The sequence below is a fragment of the Grus americana genome, chromosome 3 (genome assembly GCF_028858705.1).
Source record: "Grus americana isolate bGruAme1 chromosome 3, bGruAme1.mat, whole genome shotgun sequence".
NCBI lineage: Eukaryota > Metazoa > Chordata > Aves > Gruiformes > Gruidae > Grus > Grus americana.
In genome coordinates, this window is record NC_072854.1 from 83,147,206 (window position 1) to 83,174,902 (window position 27,697).

Consider the following 27,697-nt stretch of genomic DNA (forward strand, 5'->3'; position numbering starts at 1 on the left):
TTACAAATATTTCAGTGATAAACATAACCTGTTTGGCAACTACTAAGACTGGAAACCAAACAACAGCTTGTCCACCTTCTTTAAAGTCAAATAGCAGCATGATGTTTAACTACATGCTCTCAAACTGTGAGCCTAAGTTATAACGCATTTTAATAAACAAAAGTTTCAGATGCTTACCTTACAACTCCATTTTCAAGCCCCCCTGCAATCACGTTGACAGATACTCCTTCAGGCTGGTTAGAGAAAGCAACAGAGCAAATACTTTCCCTGCAGTGTACGTGTCCCACGAGATCACCATTAACTGTCCAAAGTCTCAAATCACTACCCCCTCCAACTGCAACAGAACATAGCATGACAATATTAAAAAAATAAATCTAGACTACAGCTAGGTCTATAGAATCTTTCAAGAAGTTGAATTCTTTAACACTTAAAGACCAGAAGGTTTAAATGACTGAGTGATGTGTGCTGCAGTAAACAATTAACTCTTCCCTCCTTTTGTGACAGGGAGCATGCAAACAAACCACCAAGCCACTGCAGTGATTTAGAAGACATCACTTCATATGTATGGAACATTGTATTTACACAATGCTATATGAATTTACTTTTAATGACCAATTTTCATGTACTAACAGGGAAGCACTAAGAGGGAATTCATACCATGTACTTTAAACAGCTAGTTCTTATGCTCTGCCTTGCATTTTAAGCAAAATACTTAAAGTAGCAAGCACAATTATCTTACCTAGTTATCAGGGATTATTTGATGCTATCAAAGAATAACCCAGCTACTGCTTTTTCTTAAGAAGGATTGAAACTCATTTCCCTTAACAATTAAAGAATACAATCTTTTCCATAAAGAAAAGAGCTACAGAAATGGAGTTGAATGACTCCATGTCAATTTAAACCCTAAATATTATGTTTCTGAAATTGCTAGAAAAATTTCCCCTTTTCCTTAAATTCTATAGACTGTGCTATTTTGCTTTTTTTTTTCTTTTCAGATTTGGAACAGTATTAGTTTCAGTTCAGCTTATGGAGGACTACAGTAAGAAAAGGTAGCTAAAAGATACTTCAGTATATAAGACCTATCTTACTCAAGGTAAGAGAAAAAGAAAATTGGCCCAAAGTAAGAACTGGGTCAATAACTGTCTTCTAACAATATGGATAAACAAAGTTAAGCTCTCTTATTCTGTACCTCCTTGGATCAGTGAAACAATATTCTGTCATTTAGATGGAGCCTATTTCCCACCCCCCACACCCCTCCCCCCCAGTTTCCAGTTAACACAATACACATAGGTATCCTTAAAGCTAGCAAAATGGTGCGAGGACTCTGACTTGGCCCTGCTTTACTGATACACAGTCTCGTAGTACGCAGTCAATCTTCAAGTCAATGAGCATCCCAATTTATGAAATACTCAAAAACTGCTCATATAGGTCTTAATGCTCTTGTCCAGAAACAGTACTATGTGGAAGACAAGACAGTACAAAAACCTGCTTTAAAATAAGATAGGGGAGAATTATTACCCTCCCTCTGTAGGAGCCCCAATACAAATATCTACTATTTCTGCTTTAGTATAGCTGTTATTCCTCTCTAAAACTAGTGAATAGCTAAGCAAATCTATGTTTGCTTCTGGGGATATGGAAGCATGATAGAGTAAGTAACAAAAACTCTATTGCTCTGTAATACACTGCACTCCCCTTAAGAACTGTACCTTTGACAACAAATCCCTGTTAAAATGAAAGCAGACAACTTCATAGAATTTAGGTCTCCCAGGAATCTGTTGAAATTTCAAGTCTTTATAAAAAGATCAAGCTGTTAGCTTTTTTATCTCTCCATTTTACTCAAACAACTGCCTAATCATTTCTGGAGAAATTTATATGTTATTGTGTAAAAAAAAAAAAAAAAGAGCATTCCTATTTGAACCAATGCATCCTCAGATGATTAACGCACACTCAGTAACTAATATAATAGCAAGTCTCACAATTTCTTTGGTCTGCAAGTCAAAACAGCTTTCTTAAATGCCAAATGTACCTGAATCACAAACCGTTGCAATATCACCAGTTGTTTCGCTAGCTGAAACTGCAGTCACAGGACTTTTGTGTCCTGCCAGACTCTGGACATAGCACAGCCTGAAAAAGATAAAGAGAACAAGCCTAAAGTTCAGACTCAAATACAGAAAATGTTCTTTGAGGAAAATATTTTAAAGCTACATTAATTTAAATCCGCATTTTGCATGATGATGGTATTTTTCATATTCATTCTAGAATTCCAGCACCCTTCATGGGAAAAAAACAGTAAGGGTTTGACTTCACATTAAGATATACATGCACAAATTCAGTTAATTCTAAAAGGATAAAGATACCCCAAAAGTTGGAAAACAGGTATTTAAAAGACAGTCATTGGAAAAAGTTACATATATACTTGTACCTGTTCAAATCCCATATGATGCAGGTTCCATCTTTACTGACACTTATCATTATACTGTACGGTTTGCACACAAACAAACTTGTTATTTCTGCTGTGTGACCATACAGATGGACTTGAGACTCCATTTCTATCTCTGAAGGCTGAAAAACAGCAAAATAAAACATGAAGTCTCACATAAAAAAATTAAAGTCTCTTTTTCTGAAAAGGATAAGCCTAGGGACAAGTTTAATTCTTAGATTTCAAAAAACTGTTCCCATTGCTCTTGATGTCATCTGTTTAGAAACATTGTTAATGTTTTATTATGTTTAACACTTTATAATGTGCTAAGCAATACATATAATTTATGTTCAACTTTCTGCTTCCAGTGCTTTAGTCAAAGCAAACATTTTGTTGTAGTCCAATTAATCGAAATGAAGAATTATTGTGCTACTTCTGTCTCAATTAGACACCTTGAAATCAGCTGATTTATTTTCTGCAAGACTGCTATTTCCACATGACAGTCCTCAATATTTTAGCATCTAGAGGAAGCACTTGGAAACACAGAAGGAAAACAGAGCTCAGCAGTAATCACTGTGTACAGTAAATTACTGGGAATTCCTCAAGTTGGTGCAAAGTCCTTCAGTGATACCAAGTTGGAAAAACATGCAGGAAGTCAAGTTTAAATATAGAAACTGCTAGATAAAAAATTAAAGCAGCACGTTGAACACCAAATGACACTTCTTATTCAAGATATATCATTTGAAATGATTCAGACTTCCTGAAAAATGTCTACGTTGAAGGAGCTGCTTCATCAGAATACTAATGCTTTAATTAGCATTAGCTTGCTGTACAGAGATTAGAATGATCTTTGTAAGAGAAAGGAACATTTTTCTGCTTGTTTCCTCACATGTGTCAGAGCACATTGCAATTGTGTATGAGGGTATAGGATGCATGCAGCAGGTCTGCAAAACTCTTGAAAGTAGAAACAGACAAGATAAATATATGCCTAACTCAGTTCATAGAAAACTGATATGTCTTTCTGCACTAAAAGGGACAATACAATTTATGTAATATAAGTCAATATACTTTCTGACAACCAAAAGACCTGCTATTTTGTTCTTGCTACTGAGCATCTCATCCAAGACAGTTATGAAAGTATGCAGTTGTCAATCTCACACATGCAGATCCTTCTTTAATCCTTGCTCAGTTCAGAGAAAAAAAATTTACTAAATTTTTTCTGTAACAGCAGCAATCAAGATTTCCGATTTTCTGAAGAAAAACTGATTTTGATAACCCTTTTACTGTGCTTCTCCCATCTCCTTTAAGTGTTTGCTGGTGATCTGCATTTCAACATCTGAACTGAAATCAGGATTCACCTTTAGCAGCTTGTCTCTATAGCATTAATAGCAATGGTTTATTGATTCTTCACTGGGTTATTGTAATATTGTAATGACACACGCTGGAATTTTAGCACCAACTGTATTAAGGTCTAATAACTTATGAAATACTTATTCCATGCCTAAAATGCCATCCCTTTTTTACTTCCTGCTTGCTTTTAGATGACAACCACTACAACAGTACCTAGATGTGGAAAAAAATGCAGGTATTTATCTACCTTTAAATAGCAGTTCTTTCTGTTGGTTACATGAAATGATCGCCTATGGCACTTGAGTGGAGAATTTAAGTGATCACTGCCCAGTTTTACTCAAATAGATTATTAAAGTGCTCTCCTTCTGTTTGCAAGACAACTAAAATAGCAAGTTGTGGTGGGTTGACCCTGGCTGGAGGCCAGGTGCCCACCAGAGCCGCTCTCTCACTCCCCTCCTTCACTAGACAGGGGAGAAAAGGCATAACGAAATGCTTGCAGGTCGAGATAAGGACAGGGAGAGATCACTCACTAATTGTTGTCACGAGCAAAACAGACCAAACTTAGAGAGGGAATTCATCTAATTTATTACTAGGCAAAACAGAGTAGAGGAATGAGAAAATAAAATCAACTCTTAAAACACCTCCCCCCACCCCTCCCATCTTCCCGGGCTCAACTTCACTCCCGGCTTCAACCCTCCCCCCCTCAGCGGCACAGGGGGACAGGGAATGGGGGTTACGGTCAGTTCATCTCACGGTGTTTCTGCCGCTTCTTCATCCTCAGGGGGAGGACTCCTCTCATCGTTCCCCTGCTCCAGCATGGAGTCCCTCCCACGGGGTGCAGACCTTCAGGAGCAAACTGCTCCAGCGTGGGGTCCCCCACGGGGTCACAAGTCCTGCCAGCAAACCTGCCCTGGCGTGGGCTCCCCTCTTCACGGGTCCACCGGTCCTGCCAGGAGCTTGCTCCAGCGTGGGCTTCCCACGGGCCGCAGCCTCCTTCAGGTGCCTCCACCTGCTCCGGCGTGGGGTCCTCCACGGGCTGCAGGTGGAATCGCTACACCCCCTCATCCTTCCTCCATGGGCTGCAGGGGGACAGCCTGCTTCACCATGGCCTTCACCACGGGCTGCAGGGGGATCTCTGCTCCGGCACCTGGAGCTCCTCCTCCCCCTCCATCTGCACTGACCTTGGTGTCTGCAGAGTTTCTTACATCTTCTCACTCCTCTCTCCGACTGCAAAGGCTCTCTCTCTCTAACTGTTTTTCTTCTTCTTAAATATGTTATCACAGAGGCACTGATTGGCTTGGCCTTGGCCAGCAGCGGGCCCGTCTTAGAGCCGGCTGGCATTGGCTCTATCAGACACAGGGGGAGCTTCTAGCAGCTTCTCACAGAAGCCACCCCTGTAGCCCCCCCGCCACCAAAACCCTGCCACGCAAACCCAACACACAAGTGAAGGCTGGAGTAATTTGTACAACCAGAAAACCCTGGCTGAGGTTTTCATGAAGGTATGACCTATTGTTGAGATAGATCACATTTTCAAAGCAGTACTTCATTAGTTTTTTGACCATATTAAACAAAGGTTAGGAAAAATAGAGTATCTGAAGTACAACATTGAGGTATTTTTGAATTCTGACAGCATGCCTTTGAATTCCCATATCCAATTAACAACACGTATCTGTTTTATGCCTATGCATTGAATTTATATAAGTGTGAAACAGGACAAAATATTCATGTTTCAAGTACTGCATTATAATGGACTGTTCACTTCATCACTGAACAGCTGACAAGATGGATACAGAACAGATGGTAGGACGCACATTTGTATTCCCTGCAGCCCTGACTTGGGTAACTGACTCAACAACAGGAGCTACAAAATCGGTGCAAGGTCAGTCTGCCTAGGGCATGTAAAACTGTCAGTGCAGAGAAATTCAGCAAAGATGGTCTCAAAGACAACATCTGTGTAGCTGAACAAAAAAAATAAAAATCACTTGTTTCTAGGAAATGCAGGGAACTTAATCATAACTCCACTACTAGAGCTTCTTATTAGCACTGCAGAAGCAATGAATAGCATATTGAATTTCTATTTTAGTATCTCAAAAAATGTTAACTGGAATCCAAGTCTCAGTACAGATTATTTACAAGCTCACCATTCTGATGAGCAGTTAAGGTGCCTGACTTAAGAGCCAACTGATTGAAGCTTGTGGGCTTCAAGCTCTGCTTCATTTTTTTTAAATTCAAAGTGCTGCTGAGCTCAGGAAGTCTGAGTGGCAGATCACCAGAAACTGGAAGAAAGTCAAGGAAGAAATCAGTGTATGTTTGTGCTCTTCCCAGTCTAAGCATCTGCTGTTTGCCACTGCTGAAAACAGGAAACTGGGCAGGCACAGCAGATCATACGAAGGTTCCCTCTAGCCCGTGCTAATGTAGTGATTCAAGAGCATCAAGAGTACAATACTACAAATGTGTTTGGCGATACCTGTATCTGTATCAAGCTAAATTTGAGAAATCAGTTTAGTTTAGTTGTTGCTATGGGCAATCCTGTAGACACACCTAAAATGACCTGCCAAGAAAGTTACAAACTCTTTTTAAAACTAAGAGTAGAAGTTACTGCTGGAGAAAATCAGACAGAAGCTCAGAAATTCAGTCTGAACCAGAAGATGCATTTTGAGTTCTATTTGTGTTTTCATACCATGCTTATTATCGCATAGTATCAGGGTGATTTATATTAGTATCTCAGTACCTTCCACTAATGCGTTAAGTAATGCAAGTTACTTTTCTCCCTTCCCTCCTCACAGCTTTTCCCCTTGGGGAATATGACAAAGTGAAGAGGGTTAGTGGTTAATATATACACTGAGATTTCATCCTGGCTCTCTGTAGAATAAGTGCCTTCACCATTTGAAATGTTGTTTACTTTGGGGAAATGCATTCCAGTTTCAGTTAAGGCTCTGAAAGGCTCTGTCTCCTTCACAGAAAAAGTTACTCCTTTATGTAGGGAGCTTCCTTGTGCCAGAGAGCTTCAATTCCAAGCCCTAGCCTAAATACCATCAGAGCTATATGTGTAATCAGTTATGCACCCAGATGATGAGGGCTGACTAAAGACTAGCAGTATGTGAACAGCATCTTAAGAAAAATCCACAAATAAGCATGCTGAGATAAATCTGCTTAATGTCAAAGAGGATCCTTCAAAAATAAGTACTAAACAAGCACTTGATCTTTTTAGCAACTGTCCCAAATATAACGTATTTCCCTTTCCTCACTTTTCCTGTTTAAAAAAAGACTGTAATAGTGAATACAGCTAGATCCTTAAATAGAAATCCTGTCCAATGGAACTTACTGTATTGCTAGTGAATCTGTTCATATATGCCGTGATGACACCAGATTTACTACCTGTGAACAGCTGACAACTGTCTGGCACCCAAGCACAACTTGTTACCTTGGAAAGAGAAAAAGCCAGAAAAAAATTAGAACAGAAACTATTTTAACTGAAAATTTCATTATGCTATAGCATTTGGTCAAACTGATTCTTTATTGGTTATCCTAAGAAAAGCCATGTAAAACATCTAAGCTAAAGAAATCCAAGAGTTAAAAATATGCCTGCTCTAGGTCATATTTGTTATTACTTCAGAAACAAAGTAAAGAGGGAAATTCTGCATAGCCCAGAATTCACAGCTGAAGAGCAGTGAACTACTGCAGACTTCTAGATCTACAGCCACATAATTAGTGAAAATCTTTTTGGCAGAATCTTACCAACCATTGGAGCATAACGGAGATTATGCAGTGTTCCCTGACAATCTTTTAGACAATCTTTTTCAGAGAAATCCTAAACTATAGTAGAGTTCTCCTTTTAATCTCTTATTTTTTCCTCTATTTATTTTTCTTGGCACAGAATGTAAGCTGTTATAAATCCACACCAATATTCCATAGGAGGGAAAAGCTACAAAAATCAAATGCATTCAAAATAGAACTTTACCTAGGACAGGGACACATTCAGGAGCAAGATACGCCAGAGCAATGAGGGACACATTACAAAGGAGAATCAAATAGATTAAAACCAGTAGTGTTTAGATGCTCATCTCCAAGAAAAAAGAAAGCAAGAGTACCTAACTGCCAAGTCAGGCCACCACTTAAACTAGCAATATTAAATTGAAGACTAAGAGACTGATCTTTTTACCTGATGGAACTGTGAACTCTGTATAAAATTTACTGGAGGTTCACTTTGCTTGCTTTTCAGTCGTAAAATGTTATCAGCATATCCCCAGCTCAGGATAGCTGACCACTGAATATCGGTACTGTGCATGCTTCTCACACCTGAAGGCAAGCATATAATATTGGGTCACATATGCAACCAAAAAGTTGATCACTTTAATAGTCAACAATAAAAATCTCAGTCCATGTTTTACCACAAGCTAGAATATAAAAAACTCCAAAGTTTCAAAATAAGATATTTTCTGTTAGGCTATGGCTTAATCTGTAATCTATTATAAACATAGTTTTCAGAGACTACGTAAACATCGTGTTCTCCAAAGAGACTCTGCAATGTAGACAAAGCTTTTTTGAAAAAAATGTTGCATCTGCTGGGAGTGGAGAAAAGGGGAAGAGGTTGACAATACTTCCCAGCTAGGGAAGTGATTGCTCATAATTTCAAGGAGGATGTTACTTATTTTTGTTGACTAAATGTGAAGCCATTTATTTTTTAAAAACCTTCACTAGTACATGTTACAAAGAAAAAATAGAGTATGAGAACCTGTTTGTACATTATCAATAAGAATCCCTCTGTGGAGTTTATCTGAAAGCAGAAGATCCTTCACCTCTGCCTCTTACTGATAACTTTCCTCATTCTCTCCCTCTAATAAACATTCCTTTAATTCTCCTTTCTGTTGCCACATGTACTTTTCCTCTGTTCTTCAGTTCTTCTTGGACTGAAGTTAAATCCTCATGCTTCAGTCACTTTAATGAAAAATACCAACTTAATTACAGGATGCCTCTACATTTGAAAATTACAAGTAAAATCCACCCTCCAGGAAAGACACCACACATGTGGAAGCTGTTACTGGATTTATAAATCAATCTTTGGCAAAAGTGATTAAATTAGGGAAGTTTGCTGGAAGATAATAGTAGCAATTTTTTTTATAGCTCATTTTCACATGTATTGTGCATGTAGAGAATAAGCACAAATTCCTACCTTGCTCCTTGCTATATATCATCAAAAGGCAAAACTTCCGGGACAAACCACAGATAGCTTTAGTTGGTAAAGCCTGGAGAGAGCCAAACCTTTCTCCATGTGGTTGGCTAAAGCAGACAACAGGATCTGGAGCACTTGGGGAACCAACATATTCTCCCCACTTCAAGCCTTTTATCCATGGTAACGGACTCTAAAACAGGCACAAATAAGGTTCAAATTAAACAGTGGTAAAAAGTTTCCAGAAAATATTATTTCATTAGTAAGGGAGAAGCATTCATATCACATTCCTATAAGCAGTCACACAGTAAGGACTGCTAAAGTGTTCTCAAATACGAGAAAGACAAGTATGAAGCACTGTAGCATTAGCTTTAAGGGAGTTCTCCCACTTCTTTAAGGGCTGAGATAGCAAGTTTGCAGTTCCGGTAGTTCAGTGAAAAATACCGATTTCTTTAAATGCAAGGATTCAGTTTCTCACTGGACTTCAGGGAAAACAAATGTTTGACATGAAGGAAGTTGAACTCTCCTACCGACAATGAAAAAGCTGAGGATGGAAGAAAGCACACCATGTGTTTACCTCCTATAGATTCCAGAATTCATCACTGAAAGTATAAAACTGGTTAAGTGGAATACTTTCTAACACCTATTTGCTATAACCAAGATAAAGTCAGATCTTAGTTTGACACAAAATATATCACAAATATGAAAATAATTTTCACTATCACTTTACTAATTTTGTCTATTTTCTTTATAATACAATGGGGCGGTATGTTGCCATTTTAGGAAGAAAACCGTAAACATAAGTGTACAATAATAACAGCCTAAGAATGTTAATGAAACCATCTTGCAAATCAAAGTACATACTGGATATATTATTTCTTTAGTGTGTTCTCTGGTTTCTCTGAAAGCAAACTGCACTAGTAATCCCATGGCAGCAGGAAGTTCTCCTTCCATGATAAGCCTGGATCCAGGTCTGCTAACATGTGCTGCATGGAACAGCTGGCGAGGTGTTTGCCCATACGTTTTTATCATTGTTTCAAGGGCTCTTCTCTGAACAGGATCCTCAACAGCAGACACATCCATCCCAAAATAGGTCTAGAGAGGAAAAAAAAGGGGAGGGGCAAGAATAAGCTTGTCCAGTTTGTCTTTGGGAAAGATTTCTCAAACACATGCACACAAATTTAGAGGCAGACTCTTCAGGTATTTAAGACATGGAGCAGAAGCCACCCCACAATGGCTGTGTTGACTGAAGAGCCACTGAGAACAGTAACCTTGTCACCTGTTCTTTACTGGAGATAACTACCACTAAGATACATCCTGTGAGCTGCTCCTACATGTGTTCCATGACTAATTTCTGTGAAAGATGTTTTCTTAGTAGACCTTTACTAAGTTTACCTTTACAAAACCAGAAGGGTTGCTGATAAACAAAAAATTGAAAAAGTTTGTTTTCTGTACCTCTTTTTAATTATCACATTAAAGCTCTGGCTTGGGGTGGGGAGGGAGGAAGAACCTTTGTATTTCAGGAGAGTGGAAATTCATTTTTTCCCCCTCTACTTGTTTTTTTTGTGTGTCTAATTGTTTACCAAATACTTTTCCTCAGTCACACTAAGATCTTAACTTTTCACTTTAAAAACCAATTAACACACTCACACAAACTTAATATTTGAAATTTAAATAACTAAATCAATACTCAAGCACAAAAAAGGAAAAAAGGAAAGAAAGCATTTGGATGGCTACTTGAAAAGAAAAAGCCACCACTGCCCAACACTACTGTTTAGCTCTTCCATCTATAGAATGAACACTAAACACCTGGAACACATTTGAATGCAATTGAAATCAGGACTGCCTGGCTGAGCAAACCCTGTGATAGTAAGAATTGAAGCTAAGGAATAGAGTCTGATTTATCTGTGTTACAATTAAGTAGTGAAACTCTGGAATTCTTTACACTAAATGAAGACTTATTTGAAATTAAATTTACCAGAGGGGAAGTGCTCATTAGAGGGATAAAACATAAGAGCTATACAAAGGAAAGAAGACAAATAATGAGCTCAGGACAAATGGAGCTATTTTAATCATATTAAAAGCTGCAACACAGTCTGCCTACGTGAAAGGCTTCTTTTATGTGAGATGGAAGCAGGTACACACAAACACAATACCTGTATATCACTGCAAACAACCATCCAGAAAGTCTAAACCCCCAGACCTGATCATCCCCCCTTGCCTATCTCAAGGCAAGAAAGATGAACACAATTAAGTCTCACAACAGTTCCTGGGATCTTATTAGCTCCACATTGAAACGGTTAAAGCCTTTTCTTATTCTTCAGCACTTCACGATCTTGCTTCACATTGCATGTTTTCCAAACAAGTCAGACCGAACTTCCCCCATTAAATTAGTGAGTACAATGAAGAAACACACTGCTTAACAAATACTTACTGCAGGGTGAAAGACATTAATAGCCTGAACAGAGGCCTTGCCTTTTTGTTTATAACCAAACACCAAGTCAATCCAGTGACAGATTGTCTGGGAAACATGCTCAGACTCCAAAGCCTGACGATGAATCAAGATGAATAGACGAGGATCGTTACGAGCCCAGGGTGGAAGATTGACATGGTTAACTCTGTCACCATTTTGACGTATTCCAAAATCGAAACCTAGAAACAGACAGTAACTTCAGAAAGGCCTTTACAGGGTTCTAAGAAAGCTAACTATTAAGCACAGTGATTGCTGATCAACAAAGCAGCACCATTAATAAATCTGCCCCAAACACATTCAAGCTGTATGTACTCATTCAAATGGGAAAATCAGACAAGAGGAAACTCCTTTGCACCTCTGATACAGTTATGAAAAAACATCCCTTAAGTCCTACATAAAAGCTTCTTTAGCATATCCTGCAAATCATGCCAGATTTCTCCCATACATCTACTACTTATATCCCTTGACTGAATATACTAAATGTTCTCAGTTTCAGCCCATAAGCTTAACCATACAGCTGGTTTGGGTATATAGTTTTGTTATCCTCTTAGTATACCTTCTCTGTTAATTAGAAAGTCGGGAAGGTAGAAAAATTCTGGGATAAGCTCCTTTACGTCAGTCATTGATTCATATGAAGAGAGTCGCCAGGTTGTGTTGGTAGAGTGAAAAGTTCTGTCTGGGATGTCAAAACTTTGATCTGTAAAGAAATCCAAACTGAATTTGTTACATCGGTGATGGACATGATAACTACTTGAAGTTGCAGATGTGCAACTGTTAACTGCTCTCCAGTTAGCTGACATTTAGAATTCTTCTATCTCAATTACCACGCATTACACATGGACTGCAAGTCAAATATAGGTCAGCTTTTTATTCTACATACACTAAGGTATAAATATAAGACGTACAGCTTTATGGTCTAGCTTGATAATTTCAGAATGAGTCTACAGTGAAAGCGTACCAGATTTAATTTTACTGAAGTCAGCTATTTGGAATTGATAAACTATGCTAACCAGAGTAACATACAGCATTCCTGAGTCATTGGGACAAGACCCAGATGTGAAAGTTAAGTGCAAGCAAAAGTAATCTTACCTTGATAGGCTAAAAACATTTTAGTAAAAGGTGGCAGCCTAACTAGGAAATGAAGCACAGTTCCACTGTTGGAATAATGAGATCCGTAGTGATATGGTTGTACAGGGGGCATTGGATCATCCTCTCGTGCTCCTTTACGGTACTCTTCTTCCAAATACTAGAAAAGTAGTAGGGGGGGGGGGGAAAAATCAAACCTCCTACTTAGACTGCATTCCAATAACAAAAATAAGAGCTTGCCTAAGTTGTTTAGGAATAAAACTTAAAACTTTTAGAGGAACGTACATTTAAAATGATGTGGAATCATACATTTTAAGAGTCTAAAGACGTGATCGCTTTTACAATCCAGTTAGGTATCAAAGTCTTAAGCCAATTTAAATGACCTGGTTTTTGTTATTTATCACTTATGCCTTTTCTTTTTCCCCTCTTGTTTTCTAACACAGCAGAGTCATTGTACAGGCTTTTCAATACTAAAAGTAAAAAACAATATTTGCAAATAATGCACTAGACCATGATGACACAGACATAAGTTTGAAGTTCCAGCTGCAGATGCTTTCATTCCCCAGTATGTTATTTGCTACAGCCTTTTAAACATTCTAAAGAGCAAAAAAATCAAAGAGCACTGTAATCATAGTAGGGCATGTTAAAATAACAGAGTACTTGTGGGAAAACAGCTTTTCTGTTACCAAACAAGATCCACTGAAGTTATTTTCCCCGATCTTTAGGGATCTTTACATATATTTACATTCATATGCAGAAGATATCAATTCAACCTCCTCAACAGTATCACATGGAAAGACTAAATTTATGATTTCAGGCACGGGAACAGACAAACACAGGTTAGGTTCCAAGCATGTTACAAAACAATTCCCACGAAATGTAGCATACTGGAAATGAGAATTCCATAGATATAAAATACTGAATTTGTGGTTTATTTTCCCCCCAATCAATATATGTTAAAAAAATTAAGGCCTCCATATAATTTATACATAAGAAAGAGGCAAGAAGCAAAAGTTATCCAAATTACCTTATAAGTATCCACATAACGATCCTCTTTTTCTTTAGACTGCACAGCTATTGGTTTGACCAGATTTCTGTAACACAAGTAGTACTGATATCTTGTCATTTTTATAAAGAAGTTGATTCACACCATTTAATAATGAATTAACACCTTTAATATCATGAAAAGGACAAGCGAAACTTAATTGCACTTCACAAGAGAGTTAAAAAAATAAAAAGGCCACTTTTAGTTAGCGCTAACAGCAAACTCAGATCCACAGGCTACCCCATAGCACAGTAACAGGCAAGCAAACATAAAGTGCCGCTGTCAAATTAGAGGCATCATATAAAGGCAAAGACTTTGTGCACACAAATGTTAAATTGTCTTAACAGAAATTTATTAGGGTGGCACAATTCACTTGGATCTATTCACAATGAAGACTATGATTTTGTAACTGGCCAAATAATTTACATTATTATTTCCTTTTCCATTTCATTTTTGCTAATTGGCCTGGAAATCTTTAATCACATGTATTTAAACATACAGCTTTTATTTAAATCTGTGGACTATCCACATCGTATTAAAACAGTACGTAAGTCCAATTCACAGCATCCTTTGAATATACACACTCATAGTACTAGACATTTTGTTTAAATATCTGAGGTGAAGCAGCCACTTATTGTAAAATGCCCAAGTTATTATGGATGAGGCTTGTCCCTGAACAGTTCCATTCATGTATGTGTGCTGTTTAGTACAAACAAGTTAAAAAGCTATACTGGATGATCAGTTCAAGTATTTGGAAATACCCAGTTTCAAACATTTCATATTACCTATATACTGATTGATCATTTAGGTCCAGCGTTTCATTGGTGTAGTCAGAAAGGATAAAAGGAAATACTGGATATTGCATGAGATCATTGAAGGAACGGCCCGCATGTTTGTTTAAATGAGTCAGATACTCAAAGTTAGTAATCTGTCCTGTGCACCACAGGTGGGTCAAAGCAGTAATGTTTCCATATTCCAAAAGGTTAGGCAAATTGTTAGTTAAGATGTTGTGGTACACATCATCACGGACCTAGAAGAAAATATCATAGATTTAATCATATAATTTAAAAAGCTTCAACCTACCAAGACTTAATAAGTTTCTCTCATTTTATAAATTTCCAGCTATATGATGTAACATAATAATGTTTAGTATTACTAAAATTCTTTAGTGTCTTAATACATCAGAGATGTGTTTTACAACATGATCGTGTCTGTCTAGAAGTCTAGCTGAGCAAAGTTTTTTTCAAAGGTATTAGGCAGAATGGGATTAGCCCATGCAACAGGTCTCCTTAAAAACTAATACATGAATGTACATGTTATGAAGACACAGCAAAACACTTTGATATACCATCATGCATCAGTGCCACATTACCTTTGTATTATCAAAAGCCAAGAGTAGAGTTCTGCCATTTGTTAGAAATATTTCCACAGCATTGTCTCTTAACTGCCACCAGCGCTTATGAACTTCCTTAATTTCCTCATAGGTCCAAGAAAATGATGCCGGTTCAGTTTCTCCATGAAAACTCTGAAGAATTTGCAAATGAAAGTTATTTTAAAAAGTAGATTTTCCAAACAAGAAACCCTTCAATGTGGCTGGTTTATACCCATACAGCATACTGTAAGGCAAACTGATTTTGCTGCGATGCTTTAAGACATCGTTGTGATTTTCTTCATATACATTTCCCATCCTCCACTCTCCTCAAGGCAGTGGGCAGAACATCATGCATGCTCCTCAGCTGCTCCAGTTCCCTATCCAACACTAGCACACACTGCCATATTTCCACTGGCTCTTAAGCCAAAATATTGGCCAGCCAACTAGAGCAAGCAAAGCTTTGCCATGAATCCCAATTCTGACAGTTCTATGAAGGACAAAGTAGCAAAACAGATGGTAACATCTTAAACCACAGGAGCTTTGTGCTTTGTGGATGCAAGGAAGAGCCCCCTGAAAATAAAACTTTCGGCAGTATAGCCCATATCTTGATTTTTTTTTTTTAATGTCTGCTATATGTATAAATTTAAATAATATATCAGAGCCTTTGTAAATCAGAAGAATAAGGTCAGTTCCAGTTTCCTCCATGAAACAGTCCTCTCTTGTATAGGATAAGGGGGAGCTAGAACATCCCATATAATGGAAAAGTCAAGAATCAGATGCTGTGGAGTACACCACAATTCATACACTCCTGAGTTTCTGTACTTATTAGTGCTCCAGCTGCCAGTAATGCAATTATCTCAGATGCAGACTAAAGCAAGCTCTGCACACTTATGCTGATGAACTCGGAGCAAGGTGCAGAGGCCTCCCCACATCACTTCCTCCTCATTCTCTCCCAGCCCCAAGCCAACATCCTTCCTGTTTTCTGCTATGACCACCGATTCCACAGCCAGGGGCAACAGAAGCAACACTGAACCCAAACCAATCAGTTTGCCTGGCCTCGTCCAGAGAGCTTTAACTCTAGTACTCCGGCAATCTTGGCGGCAGTACACAAAAGCTACTCGTAGTCATAGTTTGGAAAAATTAAAGCTGGACAATACGCTGTAGTACTTACTGAATTTTCAATTGTGTCTGAAGCATTGTCTTCAACAAAATACATGCCACATTTTCCTGCAGGAAAAAATAGTCGCTAAAACTACTATTTGTATAATGCATCTTAACATTATATGAACAGTGTCCAGGAGTTAAGAATATAAAGAGTAGTACCTGGGCAAGCCAGTGCTTGACAGAAAAAGAATTTGTCATTCCACATCTTTTAGTAAGTGGTCTGCAGCTTTAAAACTTAACTACAGTGCAAATGGCAATCATGCAAACAGTAGGGAAGAAAGGCAAAACTAATCTATAAAGTAATCCATAAGAAGCCAGGCAACAGCTCAATTACTTTAAAAGAAATCAGCCAAGTTTATATATACAGCAGATTCTTATACAAAAGAGATATTTATGAGGACTGAAAATTCTACTTACCTAGCAACAGTTCACCAGCAGTCTCTCTAGAAGGTGCTACACTTATACATCTTCGATTAACTCTGAAATATTTCAAAGTGTATTATTGCTTATGGATTTCACGTACCTTTTGGCACACACCTAAAACTAACAGCCTCAAAGGCTACAGTTGAAGACAGACTTTTCAACACCATGAATTTAATGGTTCAAATCCCAAGGAAGGAAAATAGAACATTAGTGTATTTGTATTTACTTCTTTGTGTGTTCTCTGCAGTTATTTTAGGCAGTATTAGTGCCTGTAATAGGTGGTAAATTGACACAACTGCAGAGTTGAGTAACACAATGATAGAAGTAGAGAGGATGAAAACGCAATTTGCTTTTGAACATTGATGGAAAGACCTACCAGATCTAGCAGCACTGCTTGTCTTAGGTATTTAAGTGATGATTAAGTAAAGAAATCCCATCAGGTTATCCCACAGAAGTCCCATCCCCATATCACACCAGATGGTATTTACTTTTACTGACTTTTGAAGTCATGGAGAAGATGTACATGTTGGTAGCTCTGATCTTTTGCTTATGAATATAGCAAAAAGCCTACCACTTTTGACACTTGTCTCTTATCTCACTTCATTTTTTTTTAATGTTTATTTAGGAAAAAAAGTGAGAACCATTTCACTGGAATGTGAGAAGGTAGGAAAGGGAGGTGTTACCCAAACCCTACCTTATATGTTCACTCGCAGCTTTGTCCTTTACAGTAGAAGAATGAGAAGAATGTGTTTTGTCTTCAAATAGATAAGATAATGGAGTTTTTATTACACCTATAAAAAAACCCACAAATAATAAGGCACTAGTAGTCAGTGCAACTCAGATATAATCCTAGATGATGTTATAATTACCTTCCTGCTTCTGCCTGTCTGGGAGAAGGTACTTGTTTGGAATAGTTAGGTAGCACCTCTGCAAGCGGCGCCTCTCTCTGTTTGGGCCCTCTGTTGGATCCAGTTGCCAAGAAGTTGGGTAATAGACAGGGTCGTACCAGAGTGCTCTGAAAAAAAAAAAAAACCCAACCAAAATATGTTAGAGTTTGGCAGCAGAGGCAGTATGTATGCTTATTCATTCTGTTTTTCTTTAAATAGTAGAAAGGCAGAAGTTTCACAGTAGGACACCGGGCAATTATTTCTGAAAAAGTATCAGAAGACTGAATTCTGTAGTTTATTTTCGTAAGTTATCTCACTGACTGACTACTTATGAGCTACTACTGTAAGACTGCTCTTGAAGTTACTAATTCTTATGAAAACAGCAATACAATGCATCCAATACTTCATTTTGAAGCCTCAGTTGCTGCAAACACGACATAATACTAGTTCTGCAGTGGTAAAAATACCATTGTGTGGTTTCTTGTCAAGACCTAACATCTTTTTTCTATGCAGATTAGCGAACACAGTATCTGGATGCTAATGTGAATGACATTACTCAGAAATGTTTTGTTACTCCATCAATGTAATACAAGACATGAAAACTTTATGACATTCTTCCTTCTATTAGGCACAACAAAATGTATCTGATAAAAAACCTGTCTAAATGGCATAGAAATACTACTTGGCTACTCTGCTACTCACCCTAAAAAACAGAAGAATAAATCAAGTATTTTACAAGTCTTTAACCATCAGATGATTAGCAAAAGTAAGTAATTCTAATTTTAATATCATCTACATCTCATGTGCCTCTAAGTAGAATGAGAAGCGCATGTCAGGCATTGTGCGTCTCTTGCTTTTTCACTGAGATGAGAGAACAACTTACCGATCATGGGTAAGCTGCTGAACAAGTTCCTGCCAATGTCTGCTGGCACTTAGCTCTGCCTTATACATTCCCCTGATGTGCTGGATGACTTTCTTCCTTTCCATTCCTTGTGACAGAGACACAGCTTGTGTGATGTCTCCAGCTATTTTAGAAATGTCTTTAGATTTTGTATCCAGACGTTGAAAGAGACTGAGGAAAGAGAGTTGTGTTTTAAAATGTCAAATAAACACACTGAAAAGGGAAGGCAAGACACCAAAAACCCCTCCAAAAACCAATCGGTTTGGCAGTAGATATCCATATTTCCTGTTACAGCAGATGTAGAGCAACTTAGCCTACCTGATTTTCATGAGAGTCATAATTACTTTTTACTTCTTAGCCTTCAAAAAGCTGTTACTTCTGGCCAAAGACACAACAAGCCAATCAGAAGATAAATGGCTACATTATCAGCATGCTTTACTAATTAATGTATACTCATTACAATGAAAATCTGAATTAAGAACAGAAATTTATCACTGCTCATATCTCTTCAGTTATTCACCACAGTAAAGTCTTATCGCTTATCGGGACAGACTTGACTAAGCTGACCTGTACAGCCACTACAGCTGCCTACATTGAAGCATGTTGTGTGTGCATCTCAGATCAGATTTTTATGGCAAAGCCTGAAATGTAAATTAATGGGAAGAACCTCTTAATCTACCACAAGCTACCAAAATTTACATTACACCAAGTAGCAGCAGTCTACGTAGCTCACAAAAGTGTTCAGATACTATGCTGAATATAATGATATTTTATTCATTGAATATCAGGGTTAGTTGCAGGGACATTTGCCTTACATTTAATTGCCCAGACCACAGCAACCAGAGAGGTGACTGGACAGGTACAACAGCTGTAAAACTAAGGGTGAAATGACAAATGTGCATAAAATGATACAGTATTCTGAAATTCACACAATGCCATTTATTACACAACCTATCAAAATGCATACCCCTACAATCAAACTGGTTTTATAATGGTAAAATAAAAAATGAAAGCTAGCAGTGCTATTAATTTGAAAAAACATCTGTAATAATCATATAGGCAACTTTGCAACGGGGTATGCTGAACAGAGTACATTCTTACAGAGTCCTTGCAGGCACTTACTTTTGCCTATTATTAGCCATTGTCTTCTCCCAAGCAGCTTTGTTTACACCTTCTTCCATCTCATATTTCTTCTGATCCTGAATGGAAGTTTTATACATTATTCTTTTTTTTTTTTTCAGATGGACAAAAGAAGAAGAGGCTAAAGGATATGCCAATTTAAAAAAGGAAGACTGACAAAACTGTTCAACTGGTATCTTCACAGCACTTAAAACCATCAAGACTTCATTTCAGTTACTGTAGTTTTATAATATTTAGATATAATTTTATATTTTTTTGCAAGGAACCATAATTTTTTTTTCCTGACCATTGGAGATACTAGTAGCTTAATATGAACTCTCACATTTGCCTGGGTTAAGTAATATGCTTAACCAAGAAGCATTAACATGTCAGCTTGCTGTGAAGCATTGAATATGTGACAGAAATATTCAGAACCGAAAGAGAATCCCCAAAAGCATCAGCCATGCACCAAGCAAACAAAACTGCTATCTGCAGTAAAACTCTGATCTCATATAACAGACAATTATCTCAAATACACCCAGGTTTTGAAGTAAAGTTTTTATTCACAAACCTCTTTCAAAGCTTTTATTAGATCTGGTTTTGGTCGTGGGCTCAAGGGAATGCACTTATAGCCACAACATTTTAATGTATTCACAAAGTCTCCTGCTGCTCTTTGTTCTTCTTTGGTCATTTCATCACTGTGATTGTGCATTAACTCATATAAATAGAGCACTAATTTAGGTCCATGCTAGAAGATGAAAAGAAGGAAAGAGGGGGAAAAAAAAGATGTATGGCCATTCTCATTTCCACAATACAACACTGAGCAGTTTTTTCTTTCAACTTTATTCCCTTTTCTAGTCAGCCTGGACATATCTTCTACTAATTTTTCTGTGATTTCAAGAAAATGGCTGCTTTAATGTTTGAAGATAAAAACTTCTATAAAACTAGAAACATGCTGAATTTAATCCTCCACATGATAAGACTTCCCCCAGCACCTTGTGACTTTTCAAATGGCTTACAGGAAAGCTAAGTTTCTTTTCCAAATACTCAGCCCCTGCAGCCTTGTTTATACTTCAAGGAAATAATGTGCCACAGACTCCTAATTTTGCCTGCCAAGAATGCTACACCTTGTTTGATTAATCAAAATTAGAGCTGTCAGATAGTGAAGTTAAGCAGGCACAGGCCATAAATGCACTCAACACGACACTCCCCAAAGAAGCCATTGCTAGCGTATCAGCTCTTTGCTTACTGGCAAAAGTGTTAATTTAATTGAATAATGTATATGTGATCAGAAATGCGTTAAGTTATAGGTTCATCCAGTAAGTACTTCCCCTCCTTAGTGTACAGTGACTCAAACTGTGGCATGTCTTACATCATTTATTTCATTCTTGCAGTTCCTGATGATCTCAAATGTCAACACTCCCACCTGATCATGACTCTAAGAAATGCTTTCTCTCAAGCTTGCATGAACACAGAGTACAATCAAAAAAAGCTTTTTCCTGACAGACCCAGAAAAGCAGGGAGAAACTGTTCAGCTATTTGACTTAAGAACATAGAATATTCAACCCCACATTAAGAATTAATAAAGGCTAAATAAGAAAAGATAGAGTACTGCTTTGATTGAGGACTGACTGTCTCCTAAAAATCTAGTGGTAATCAGTTGTTACAAGTTTCAGGAAGTCTGCAGTTAGAGTTCCAAGGCAAGGGTAATTCCTTCATTAATCTGCTTTTTCAGGGTACCTTAACTTCTAACATCCTCAGTAAAATTCTTCACGTTAAAACTAGTACCACCTTTTGTTTCTGCACTACACAGGAGATGTGATGTTTGATGTGCTACAGAGTCAACATACCCAGACATAATCCTATCTTGCCTCTTACAAAACTATCTGCCCTCAGGATAATATAGCAATTGCAGAAGTACACACAGGCATTTTGTATGACAGCTTTGTTAACATCTTTAGCCACATAGAGTTCTAAATAATTGTAAAATTTAAACAAAAACACTGAATACAAGTTTTACAGACTTCTCTCACTCTTGAGCTTACTTGCAAATTCGGGCTAAGACAGTCCCGCATAATCTCTTGATGGTTTACTTCATGTACCATCTCCAAAGCCTGCTTTCTCTCTTGCAGTGGCCTTGATGGAGACAAGTTGTGCACAAGAAGCCTCCCAAGTTGCGTACGGAACGTGTCCTTACATGACAAGAGGATTCTCTTCCACTGCTGCTTCGGTGTGCTCATTCTGCTGGTGCCCTAAGTACAACAGAATTTTTTAAATACTACAGGGTCAGGACTTTCTTTTACCAAATTTTTCACATTACAAAAACACAGTTAATATGATCAAAGTGTAAGACAACACAGATTTCTCTACAAAAATAAAGAGTTTAATTTTAGTTTACTGATTATTATTATGATTTAGAAGGTATTCAACTAAAAATGGAAGAAGGGTTTGTTCATTCTAATAAAACAAGCATTTCTTCCCCCTCAATCTGCCAATATTAGGAATGCAACTCCTAACTAAATTGGATATTCAGTTAGAGGGACTATACAACAATCCAAAAAGTGAAAATTGTGATGTAGGCAGTTGGGAAAAAAGTTTATTTGGGTTGCTTATTTTAATGAATTGCCTGTCTACATTAATCACTAGTTTCTGAATGGATTACCTCAAAAGATTAGAAACCAGACATTGGATTGAGGTGCTTGTGCTCACAAAAAGAAACCTGCCATCTTTGAAAAGTATTACAAATATGGCATGATGGAGAGATAACAGACCTAGCAAACTTAATTTTCCAGAGCTAGAAAGAAAATTAGGTTGAGCTACTTTTTATAAAGATGACCTAAGAGAAATAAAGAGGCAAGAAGCAGTAAGTTAAGTTTACCGGTAAAACCATTTCAAACTACCCAAGCAAAACCTGATCATCTTGGAAAGCTCGACAAGCTAACACTTGTATGCTAGAAAAGAAAACACTCGGCCCTTTGGCAACAATTAAAAAAGAGAGAGTTTCCCTCCCCTCCCCAATTACATCACCAACTTTAATATCTATTATAGACACAAATTGCTCAAACTCTCCATCATCTGTGGATGCACAGCAGGCCTTGTTTTATAGGCACCAAACCTAAACTTTTGAGGTTTAGGAGGCAAAGCAAAATTATGGACACAGAATACAGACGCTTATTTAACTTTTGCATGCTTGTTCGAGAAGTAGAATTTTGCTAATTTTAAGGTATAAATCAGAACAGATACATTTATTCTTTTACAACTGCAGAATAACTGAGAAGCTGAAGAGGGTTTTTAATGCCACAGCTGAATTGAGAAAGGCAGTAAGAAAAGCATTTATGGACAGAAGACTTCATGCATAAAAAGTTCCTAATAAAGGAACCTTATGAAATATACTTTAATGTGGAAAACATCTAATTACTTACAATGGATACTTTGATTCCTTCCACCAACATTTTGAACATTTCTTTAAGAAAAGGATTTGTTCTGTTAGGCAGTTCTTGCTGGCTTTCTTCTTCAGGAACTTCCAGCTGGGATGCTGCAAGTCTGCTTTGACTTGTGGTTTCTGTTACACCCAGTACATCCAGGCACTCTTCAGTAGATGCTTAAATTTTAAGAGGCACATATTGATGAGTACCATCTCAAGCAACATAATCCTATGATCCTTTATTTGGCATTAAAGCAAATATTGCCTTTACTACTACACTTACCATAATTTATTTTAAATCTCAAAGTATTCCTTATTTCAATTCCCTTATGAACCAATTTATTCAGCATTTACAGTTAATCACAGAGCCATTTAATTCTTTGTCCCACATGTTAAACTGGTTCTCTTGGTTCTGTGGAATTTGAACTAGCCCCCAAAGTCATGAAGTCTTCCTAACAAATGCAGCCATCTCACAGAAACGTGCAAACGGATGCATTTAAGAGAGCAGATGCTCCCTTTGGCAGAGTTAAATCTTCAGGTAATAATTCAGGCCGTTAACAGATGAATGGACTAATGCAGAATTAAAATAACTTGTTCAGTTCATTCAGATAAAAACTGTATCCAGATTGTCAGTTACATAATACTGTGAGACAAATCACTGGCAGAACAATGTTTTAAGGTTAAATCCATTAAACCAGTATGGTATTACTTTCTTCTCAAACACTTCAGCACTCCAAAAGCAAGAATCCATTTTTCATACAGCACTATACTGGCTCTATCAAAACAGAAACGAACAAAAAGAAATCCTACCTAAATAAATGAGCCTGTTAACAGCTAGAACAGTTAGCCTCTGTAACCTCTGCACAAACTCTGTCTCAGTGGCTTGGATGGGATTTTCTTGGCTCATTCTCCGCTGCATCATCATGTTGAATTCTTCACTTGCTAGTGAGCGCATTTTCATCAGTAGAGCATCAGACTGAGCAAGTGAAAACTTTCTGGAGCCTTTAAACAGAGAAGCATTAATAGCATCCTACTACAACGCACAAAAAATTAAGCACTCAGCAACTGCTTTCATCCAAAGCGTTCACATCATTTAAAGAAACAAAAAATTTGAAATACATTAATATTGAAGGAATATAAGCATCATTTGGGTGTTTGTCTCTTTTGAGAGTTTTTCTATTTGAATATATAAAATTCAAGTGATACGATTTAGTCTCAAGATCAGATTTATTGTACAGCTTGCATATTTTTATGTAAAGCAGATTCTAAAAGTTATTTTTTCTGTTTTTAAAGGATTAAAAATTAATTATACAACAAAAAATTATTGCATATCAGAAACTAGCTTTATCAGCACAAATGAGGAGTCAGTTATATTAACAGCTTAAACACATTTTGTACCATACCCGTTGCTACTAGTTTTGACAGAAGTAGTATTTCAAACCTATAATATTCCTTAAAATTTTATTGACATTAACTGGTGGACCTTTACTGTATTTGCTTCTTTCAGAAATAACTATATATTTTATTTATCTTTAGTGCCTTACCAGATTCACTAATATAAAAATATTATCACTGCATTTACTAGGCTGATGGAGAGAGGCCTCGAAAGCTGACCATATCGAGAGAAACAGTCAGTGGTTTCTTTTGGTGTCTTAAACAACTTAAATACATGTCAAGTTAAGTTATACCTTCTACAAAGTCTTAAATGCAGCTTCATTTATGTGAGATATACAAAATCAATTTCCAGCCAGAAGACTCCAAAACCGTTACAGAATGATTCACGAGCTATCAAATACAGAGAAAATACTACTGATAAAGCTAGAACTGCACAAATATTTTACAAGTACAACCACAGGGGAATCCAGGCATCTCGCCCTCCCAACTATTAATTTGGAGTGCCAGGTATTTACTTCAGGATGATCATCAATTAAAAGTTGTGCAACAAAGCAATCCCCACATCAGAGCCATGTTAAAATTAGCAGCACTAACTTTATTTTGGTATTTCCTTACTGTGGTGAAGTTGGCTATTAAAACCACTATGAAGTACTTTTAAAACATCTTTACTAAGCAACTTGTGAATTGAAGAGAATCTCAAAAGAAGGTAATAATATCTGGCTTTAGACACTGCAGTGAGAATAAGGTGACTGAGGCTTTGTTTTCATACTCCACTGCCTCCTAATATAAAAATTCCACAAGTTCAAAATGGGTACAGGCTACACTATTCTAACATATATTGATTTATAAAGCCAATTCAGAGAAAAAGCAGTGACAGGACTCATTTGTTGTATCATTGAAATTGCAGTTTGAAAGTAACATATACAGGAGAAAGTACAAGAATACTGCACTTTTGCTACTCACCAGCAATGCCTTTACGCTTTTGAAACATTGCCCGATGTGGTGCAGATGGTGATGGGACTGAACCAGCCTGCTCCTGAGCATCTTGGTTTGCTGTAGTTTTTATTAACTCAATAGCTGCTTGAAGAACTCTTAGCTGTAGAACAACTGCCATATCTACAGACGGGCATAAAAGGACACATGACATTCTTTCTTTACAAGGAAGTCGCATAGAAAGTCACCTTGCTATTCCACAGATACAGACAGTACACAAGTGAGTTCTCATGGAAGAGCCATTGAATTTGATTACTCTGAAATAAGCTAAATGAAATTGTATACAACATTTCCATTTAAATACCCTTAATGAACTTTTACAGTCACTGTTTGTTCAGATTAGCAGTACACAATTCTTTACTGCAAGGCAGGCTCCTGAGGAAAACTACTTTGAGAACCACTTAGAAGAGAAAGAAGATCTGTCACCAGAAAACTCCCCCTTCTCCCTCAGCAGGAATATTAAACAAACAAAAAAATCAATGGGGAAGGGATTTACTTCTCCAGTCCCGTGACCCCAAAAATAAGCAGATAACTTACTTTGCATCCTTGCATTTTTACTATTTTGAAGATGACCCAGCAGCACAATGAGGTCTTCAATAACACGAAAATATTGAGAACCTGAGGAGCTGCAGGCATGAATTGCAACTGCTACCAGCAGCTGTTGTATATCGCATGCAAGTAACTTGTAGTCATTCAAGGGAATGCTGCAAACAAAGTTGTAGTTACCAGAAACATGACAATTCTAGTAGATTGTAACCTGTAACAAAGACCTATTACTATTCCCCTTGCCAACCCTACCTAATAGTATATATTGTACTTCATAGAAAAATGCTACTGCTAAAGGCTAGGAAATTGTAATTAAACACAGCTCTTTCGTGTTAACTTTTGCAGATTGGATGTCTGCAAATCTTTGACACATTCTGACATTAAGATAACAATTGTATTTGAAAAGCAATGATGTATTATTATCAGATTTTTAAGCTAAAGATCACAGCTGAAATCCTGTATTTCTCAAAAAAAATTGGATAATATCATTTTGTAGCCATGCTGAATTAAAACTATACTGGGGTAAAAAAAAAATCTGTCTATTTCTTCAGGATACCAATTAATGAAATAAATTAACAAAAATACACCTCTCCTTCACTGTGTAATCTTTCTTAAAGTACAGAATGTTTGTAATTAATGAAGTCATTCAAGTTACTCAAAATCTCAAATATTAAATCACAGGCAGCACAGGACAGACTTTTCCTGCAGCTCTGACCTTGGCTACAGATTCAGTATAATGCTACCATCTCCTGGGCCCTTTTCTTACTCAGGTGAGTATTATTAGGAAAAGCATGCAAAGTGTACACGATGTGACAAACTTGCATTTCAAAATGTTGTTTCATTTGAAAATGTAAAGGTACAGAAAGAACATTTTATATCCAGTGTATTCCATTGCTTGAACTGAAGAGCTGAACATTAACTTTCACTTACAGGTATAATTAAAGCCAAAAACCTCAAAACCAGTGTTATTTCATACATGTTCTCTGATCATTTTAGAAAGTAGAACAAATGCAACAGTAATTTTTGCTAGACTTAAGGCTGTGCCTGAGCTGTTTTACAGCAACTGATACAATACTCACTTTGTTTCCAGTCCGTTGAGAGCAGCCAATGTATTACATAACACGTAGAGCAAACCATTATCAAGCAGTAGGTCTGCAACTTTTGAGCAGGAATTTATGATTTGCAGAAGGAGACAAAAGCAGTTATGCAGAAGAACATTATCATATAGCGAGTTCTCTATAAGACCCAGAACAGGAATGACACACCATTTTTGAAAGAGTCCAACATTCTTGACATCTTCCAGATCAAATCTATTAAAATAAGCATAAAGAAGTGACATCCTTAAAATAGCAACCTGGTATATGCAACTAGTATATGCAACCGGAATACCAGTCTATGCCAGTATTTTGACAAGGATGTAGATGGCAACTTCCTACATTTCATTGTAGGAACAATGCCTGTCTACTAAAGGAAATAAGAGCAAAATAAACACTTCAAAGAACCATAAGGAAATAAAGTGTCTAAAAAGTGTATCTGAAGCTTCAGCTACCTACCATCTACAATATAGATTTCATTAAAACAGAGGGGGTTTTTTTAATCAGTGTAGAAAAAAATGACTCATCATCTTTCCAGTACTACGTATTGCAACTGACACAGGCAGTATCAAGAAACCAGATACAGCTTGGCATCAATATAATAATATACTGACAGCAGGTTTGACAACTTCTGGCTCATTGTGATTGTAGAACTTGGAATAGTGCTTCACACCTTGTGTTACGTGTGCATTAATAAATTGGATTACTATTCTAAGGTTATCAGCCTATCACACAACTACTATACACAATCCTAAAAGAATCTGAGCCATAAGAATTACCTTTTCAGCCCCAGGATCGATCCTCAGCTCTCTGCTTTGGGGCTAGTTAAGCAACCA

The 27,697-nt window shown here is 37.3% G+C and overlaps 1 protein-coding gene across 4 annotated transcripts in view; it reads right to left on the bottom strand.

Moving 5' to 3' along the window:
- Positions 1-27,697, bottom strand: part of LYST (lysosomal trafficking regulator) — an 87,046-nt gene that overhangs the window by 3,598 nt on the left and 55,751 nt on the right. For 3 of the 4 annotated variants that reach the window (XM_054819656.1, XM_054819654.1, XM_054819655.1), the window contains exons 26-51: positions 26,847-27,077; positions 25,759-25,925; positions 25,192-25,344; positions 23,644-23,835; positions 22,832-23,010; positions 21,455-21,661; positions 19,981-20,157; positions 19,413-19,489; positions 18,273-18,461; positions 17,372-17,517; positions 17,197-17,293; positions 16,497-16,558; positions 16,087-16,142; positions 14,916-15,068; positions 14,329-14,573; positions 13,526-13,592; positions 12,502-12,658; positions 11,969-12,109; positions 11,374-11,591; positions 9,804-10,034; positions 8,943-9,132; positions 7,932-8,068; positions 7,095-7,193; positions 2,423-2,562; positions 2,027-2,124; positions 178-334 (exon numbers count right to left, since the gene is read on the bottom strand). In XM_054819656.1, coding sequence (XP_054675631.1) covers positions 178-334; positions 2,027-2,124; positions 2,423-2,562; positions 7,095-7,193; positions 7,932-8,068; positions 8,943-9,132; positions 9,804-10,034; positions 11,374-11,591; positions 11,969-12,109; positions 12,502-12,658; positions 13,526-13,592; positions 14,329-14,573; positions 14,916-15,068; positions 16,087-16,142; positions 16,497-16,558; positions 17,197-17,293; positions 17,372-17,517; positions 18,273-18,461; positions 19,413-19,489; positions 19,981-20,157; positions 21,455-21,661; positions 22,832-23,010; positions 23,644-23,835; positions 25,192-25,344; positions 25,759-25,925; positions 26,847-27,077 — 3,966 coding nt within the window. Of the gene's footprint in view, positions 1-177; positions 335-2,026; positions 2,125-2,422; positions 2,563-7,094; positions 7,194-7,931; positions 8,069-8,942; positions 9,133-9,803; positions 10,035-11,373; positions 11,592-11,968; positions 12,110-12,501; positions 12,659-13,525; positions 13,610-14,328; positions 14,574-14,915; positions 15,069-16,086; positions 16,143-16,496; positions 16,559-17,196; positions 17,294-17,371; positions 17,518-18,272; positions 18,462-19,412; positions 19,490-19,980; positions 20,158-21,454; positions 21,662-22,831; positions 23,011-23,643; positions 23,836-25,191; positions 25,345-25,758; positions 25,926-26,846; positions 27,078-27,697 lie in introns of those variants that run through there. The other variant, XM_054819657.1, reaches the window with a different exon arrangement.